We start from the raw sequence: 7,297 nt of genomic DNA on the forward strand, positions 1-7,297 counted from the left end.
CACTTTTCTACCTCTCTGCCTAAACTCAGAGATGATACACAGAAACACACAGACACACACACACACACACACACACACACATATGTATATATAGCCTTATTTATGTATATAATTATGTGCATATATATGTGTATATATTATACCATTTTTAAAAAGCAAACATGTAAAAAAGATTACATTTTTTAAAAAACGATAAAACAAAAACACAGTCAAAATGGCTGTTTTGTTTTATTCTTTTTCTCTAGATGCAATCTTGTTCATGTGAATACAATTCCCCTACAACATTTCATTGAACACTGAGTATTCTGTTTGTATTTTTAAAGATGGAGTTGTGGTATAGGATTTTGGGAGTTAGTTCCAAAATATAAATGTAAGTATTGTCATGTTTAGATTTGAAATATTTTCAAGAATTGACTTTTAGAACTTGAAGGTACATTAGTTTTCTTAAAGTGACTTTATTCACTAAAAGATAAATGACAGTCACAATCACCATGAACTAATTGGAACTGATTGAGGCAGAAAGAATACAGCAGAGTCCCTAATAATAAAATCTGTGTTTTCTAAATTGTCTAAATCAATGTTGGTCGCAAATTGGAACCAATTAATTTTATTTACCTTAAAAATAATTATTTCACTCATTTGTGCTTCCAGGTGTTATTTTTGTAAAAAAAATTTAATAATCACCAATGGAAAGCATTGTAGAATGTCATGGATAGAAGAAGCTCCCACTTCAGCACTGTAGTGACAAGAACCCATGAGAGTAATTTGTTTTAAAATTAGTGCCTTGTAAATCATTATTAAACTGGAACCTCTCTCCTGCATGATATTCATCACCATGGAACTTACTATTATTTTTATTTTTCCCTAATTGCTACAAAAATATGAGCCTAATTGGGCATATAAACGTAGTGGTTAAGTTAACCTTGTGTGTTACTTACGTGTCTTCCCTCTGTTTCTCAGCAAGGGAAATGGAAAATTGATGAGGTCTTTGTATTCTTACTTTAATTTGTTTTAGGAAAGGCTATGAATAAGAGCAATAAATATATAAATAACTGAATCCAGGATCTACCTTTTTTCATTTGATCTTCATCATAGCTCCAGGGAAAATCAGGCAAATGTTCAGACCTCATTGGTCATGGCAGAAAGTAAGGGTCCCCAGAGGCTGAATCCTTACTTGGAAAAGCTGGGTGGAACACGGAAAAGGTCTTCACCACTTTTACTATGTTTGTGTTCCTCACTGATAAAATGGGGCTTCTGGCCACTGGGAAAATTATAAAAAGATTGCTTCCCATGCCCACTGCAACATTTCAACTGTTGTTTAACACTCAGGACTGTGTTACCTATTGAGTCTCTGGACTACTTCTAGGCTTCTGCACAGTCAGGGCTCTGCCCAGCTGTGTGGATATGTACCTCACTACATCCAAAGGATTCCTTTGGGACATCATGCCTGAGTCATGCATGGCCCTGAGTGATAGGGAAAGAGGATTCTCTATTGCCTGCAGCAAGTCCTATTAGGGGCACTAATCCTAGACTATTCATCACATTCCAACTCAGGCCTGGTGTATGCTAGCAGAACAGGAAACATGTATATAGCTGCATTTACCAATGGCAAGAAGCATTTGCATCACAGAGAAGTGGAGTATTTTCATACATGTTAGCCTTATTCAAGCATAAGTCAATAAACATTGTTTAACAGTGATATGTAAAATAAAAATCAGAACAACTCAAGGCCACCTTAATACTTCAGTGGTCAAGTTTATTTCTTCCTTATTTTTTGCTTTTGAACTATGTTCTGACTCTTGTCTGACCACCATTTTGTTAACTGAGCACTCCTTCTTTGTAGATTAAACTTTGTGCATGGCAAGAATGAAGTCTGAAAGACCATAATTGTTCTGATTTCTAAATCAAATAAAATCATCCGAAATGGAAGATACTTTTCAGCAGTTAACATTTTGTTAGATCCTTTCATGTATGTTATTTATTTCACCCACATAAAATTCTAAAAACACATCTTGTTGTTTCAGTATTTTAAATATTGAAATAGAGAATTAAAAAGCTTACGGCATTTTTCCATGTTTTCACCTGTCTATATCATTTTACTTCAATAAGGAAAATAATAGGGAATTTATGTTACTATGAAATATGATTTTTAAAAAAGACATACTTGTTTTTCTTAATACTTGATTGAAAAGACGGATAATTCCATTTCAAAATATTTTTTTCTAGAAATTTATATTTACATTCATGTGCACATACCTTTCTTTATTGCAGGAAACAGAATCTCTTGATCAACTCCCCCTCTATTTTTCTCATGTTTGACAACACACTTGCGCTCTTTATCCATTGATTCTTCAGTCACAGTTATCCAGCTCATCTTCATGTAAGTGTCTTTAGTCTTCATGGTATCTCCCTGCTGGGATTCCAGAACCCTATCACCATACTTCTCTTTCCAAAATACCGTAATAACATCAGGGAAAAAGTTCTCGAGAAGACAAAGATGTGTCCCAGCCTTATGAAGTTTTATTTCAGTAACTGAAGGAAGAAAAATCGTAGGCTTCGGGGAAGTGTCTGCATCAAATCTTTTATCTGTGGAGGAATGTCAACTTAAAAGAATAATTGGAGCAACACAAATATTGCTTGTTAGCACAAGCAAGTTTCCATTGAATTAGTGACCATCATGGTCTTTCATCTCTCAGAGGTAGTAAAGTATTAATTATTGTCCTTACTTTACAGGTGTGTAAAGAAGTTAGGTAGCTTGTCAAAAGTCACAGCTATGAAATGTCAGAGCCTGGATGAAAACTTGACCTTTGTTCTTAACATACTGAGGAGGATGTGACTTCTAACTGTTCATGAACAAAGCTTTCTATGCTCATAACGCTACTTATTTTTTTTTCTATCTCTTTGGTTTTCTGATAATGGAGCATTTTGTCAAGGTGTAATTCAGAGGAGGGGAAGACAACCATGCCACTTTAGTGACCTCTGTAAATGAGGCTCTGTGGTCCCTTCCCCTTCTCAAGTGCTTCTCAAGTGCTTCCTTTGCCCATCTTTTGGCACTTCTGCTCTCTGACCAAGTATCTCATAGTCTCATGCTCTGTGATTCTGTGCAAGCCAGTTTTCATTTAGCTGACTCTTGAATGCATCCTACTTATCTTATTTCTCATATGAATAAGTGTCAGGAGGTAGGTTTACTTTTAAGTTTGTAATAATACACTGTCACCTGTTTCACTGGGCATGCATTTCTTGAATACTTACAGTATATCAGTTCATCTCTTAGCTTCAAATGTAGATCCCTTGCCCAGTTCTGAAGATTTTTCCTTTTCCAATTAATGTCTGATATTTAACAACATCTCACATTCATATGTGACCTACTCCAGGCCTTTGGGTTGGGCTGTGTTTAACCCTGTACTTCCAAATTCCACAGTGTTTTGAATTTTGACACAAAATAACAACATTTTCAAAACTCCTAGTAAATGTTTACATTGATTATATTGTAAAATTCTATTGTGCTGATCTCATCAATTAATGTGTTTATCAAAACGTTTGCTTTTGAAAATGTTTTCCAAGAATAGATTTTATTATTATAAGTTTTTTTGAAGCTCAAGCATCACTACTGTATTTTCATACTTGCTTTGATAGGAATTAACTGGTTTAAGGAGAGGATCTTTACATCTCATTACACCTAAATTTGACTCTTAGATTCTGTCTAAAATTTGTATCAAACTTATATCTGATATTTGGGTTCTGGTTTTCCATTATTCTCTTCCTCTTAATCTGCTGAATAATTGCATATATTATTGGTGTGAGGTTAAAAGTAATGATTCAAGAGTGTCTCTCAGATATAATATCAAAACATACAAGAAAGCATACTTTGTTTAAAATGGCATGTCATGTGTGTCTGGAATGTTAGCTGGTTTTAAGTATATTTTTAATATAATGACTTATTGTAAATGATGAAATGATTCAAATTGATTTCCACTTGAAATTCAAATACTTTGCCAATACTCCCCTTGGTCTAGTTTGAAGTTAACATAGTTTAATAATTCCACAGGCAATTTCTTAGGAAAAGAAGAATTGAATTTCACTTTTGAGAAGAAAGGATCAAAAGTTCTTGATGATTTCTGACTGTGTAGCAAAACTCCTTACTCTTAAACAAAATCAAGAAGCATAAGATGTTTATATTCCTGAATGTGTTATAAATACAATTGGTTCTTAGTGTGCTTTTTAAATTTCACTCAGTTTGCTTTTAACACAAAGAGTAAGAGACTATATAATTATCCAACTGTCTACATTATTTGTGGTTTACAATTCATGCTGTAAGGGTTAAGACTAAATTTTCAATTGTGGATCATATTTGTATAATTTTAGTCAAAGTCAATGGGTTAAGAACTCTAATTTTCATTTAAGAGACTTTTAGTTCTTCATGGGGAATCTTCAGATTCATTAAAATGAAGAAATTGAACTCATATGATGATTGGACAATTCCCCACCATTATTACCTCTTGCCTCTTTCCTTTATAGTTTAAATTTCATGCTACAACAATAAAGTGAATCTTTAACTTCCATAACTTTCTCAATAATAGTTGACTAAGCAGTAAGAAGTGTACTTGATTATGTACAGTTAGTACCTATTTTGTCTGAATTCTTATGATAGTGCTCTTTTAAAGCATGACTTTTAAATATCTGTATTAAGAGTATTTTCATGGCCAAACATTTTTTACTATACATAAAATGGCAGCCATCCTATTTTATTTGAATAATGAATAGAATGGCCATCACATTTTATTTTAAAAATCAGTAAGCCTATCCAATTAATTTCATATGTTCATTTTCCTAATAACATTGCCTAATTTGTATTTTAAAATGCAGTGATATATATTCCATATAAGTTTATCAAATAACAACTTAATTAACTATTGAAGTTATATTTCAAAACTATATGTGAGATGTTTCTTAACTATGATCTATTTTTTTCTTTCATCAATTAAGTTGTAATAGCTATTTCATATTTAATACACATTTTAGATTCGTGACAAGCTTCCCATGGTTTCATTGATTTTACATATAGAGCATTTTGTGTATCAATTTAAATTTTTTTCTGATATATCCATATATATCAGAGTAATCTTACTGGCTAAAATTGTGGGAAAAATAAATGTTGATATAAGATACATGTTCATTGGAGATACATGATTAAAATTCAAACATGTATAGCATTATTTAAACAGAAATTCTTAAACATATTTTAGTGTTATTTTTATTAATAAATGCTAAAATTTTTCTAAAAAAAAACCAATTCCAGATTCATTTTTTTTTCCTGTGAGTGAATGTTAAAGTAACCTTCCATTGCAGCAGTTAGAACTATACTTGAATCCTCTGAAGAATAGTAAATGTTATTGGATCAAAACATCTCTCCAAGTGGAGATGATACTCACTTTACATTTGAATTGGAAGAAAATTTACAGGGCACCTATTATGTGTTGGATAATGTGCCAAGAACTTTCTTCTCATTAACTCATTCAATTGTCACATAACCTTCTGGTTTCATACTGTCATCCCTTATTATGAATTAGGAAACTGATGCCAAAATGATTGCCAAACTTCACTGAACTCTGAGGGAAACAGAGATCCAGGTGGACCTAACTGCAATCCTCTGTCTCTTCCCAAAGTTTTAACCACTAGAACAAGGAATGTGTCCAGTCCACTGAGTCTATCTCTGACTTATATGTAATAATAAAATTTGTCCCACGGTCAAACACTTAAATAATATCATTATATAAGAGTATTTCATAGAAGTTCACATGTCAACAAAGACAAATCCTACTATAGTATTCATACAATGTTGGCTTCATATAAATTAACTGAGAATTTGTATTAAAATCTCTCCTAAGACAAGCACATTAAATTCCCCTCACCCTCTTTTCTCCCGACATGACATTCTTACTGTTATTCCAGTAGAATCATTTCATGTCTTCCCTCCATTAATTCAAAAGTGCTGTGTTCTTCTGATACTCACCTGTGACAACAAGTTTGGTTCCAACACCGAAGACCTTTTCATAAAGACACAGTGATTCTACCCTTAGCAAAAAGTCAGATGAGTTTGGCTTTTGTGAGTTTTGCAAATTCTGGAGGCAACATGATGGTCTGGAATTCTTAAGAGACCAGGGTTCTGGTCCTGGTTAACTTGCTCATAACAGGATCTGTGACTGAGCAAATCAAATAAATTTAAAGAGTTTATTTATCTTAAAAATATGACAAGAGTGCCAATGGATTCAACATCACTATCAGTAGTCAGTGAGTGGAAATGCTTCCCTGTGTTGTATAAAACAATGGCTCTTTTCCCAATCATTAGTAGCAAGACCCATGAATTCCAGCTTTCAACAGAACAATCAGTCTCAAAAGCTTTTTTGTTCAGCTCCTGCTAAATTACAGCTTCCAACTACTGGCTTGGCACTTCAAAGAAAAATGATCAGAGAAAGGGCAGAAGGCCTGGTCCTCAAAGCTATCTCAGGTCTCTATATGTTATCTGCATGACCCAATACACGGAAGCACAAGCAATCAGATCATTGATTTGTGATAGAGATGACGACATGCTGAATTTAAACATGCTGAAAATAGAGGAATATAAGAGGCTTTCTTTCCCCCAAATAACCAAATATGGGGATTGCCTTGTGATTAAACAGGGGTGTAAAGCAGGCAATAAAAGGGGTGTAACAGGCCCGTTAAGCAGGCAATACAAGGGCCTTATGGTGTTTCCTTTGCACAACCTTTTACATGAAAAATTGTTCTTCCAGCCCTCTGATCAATAACCCAACATGGAGAAGATATCAGTCTAAAATTTATGTCGGTTAACGCTGTATTGGAAATACCACTGGTAAAACAAATAAAACAAAACAAAGAAATAAAATATGAATCACTAATTATTATTTGGGAATGGGGTCTGTATAATTTATACTATTTTACACATTTATAGAATAATAGTAAATGGGAAAATGCCTTCATTTTGCTTTGTGAAAGAATAATATCCAGTGATATCACCATATGGGATAACCTAAAGACACTGAGATCTGAGATGACTCAGAACATTGTGGAGTGATTCATGTTTTCAATATAGGTGAAGCCTTGGGCTGGGGATGTGGCTCAAGCGGTAGCGCGATCGCCTGGCATGCGTGCGGCCTGGGTTACATCGTCAGCACCACATACAAACAAAGATGTTGTGTCCGCCGATAACTAAAAAATAAATATTAAAATTCTCTCTCTCTCTCTCTCTCTCTCTCTCTCTCTCTCTCTCTCTCTCTCT

General features: G+C 33.8%; 1 gene segment (V, D, J or C); it reads right to left on the reverse strand.

Annotated features, from left to right (window-relative positions):
- LOC107146051 overlaps positions 1-7,297 on the reverse strand; it is a 170,313-nt gene that overhangs the window by 8,611 nt on the left and 154,405 nt on the right. Inside the window, 2 exon segments of the C gene segment in view lie at positions 2,257-2,586; positions 6,014-6,057. Of these exon segments, the coding sequence occupies positions 2,257-2,586; positions 6,014-6,057 (374 nt within the window).

Source organism: Marmota marmota, unplaced genomic scaffold (assembly GCF_001458135.2).
Source record: "Marmota marmota marmota unplaced genomic scaffold, marMar, whole genome shotgun sequence".
In the NCBI taxonomy this organism is placed as follows: Eukaryota; Metazoa; Chordata; class Mammalia; order Rodentia; family Sciuridae; genus Marmota; species Marmota marmota.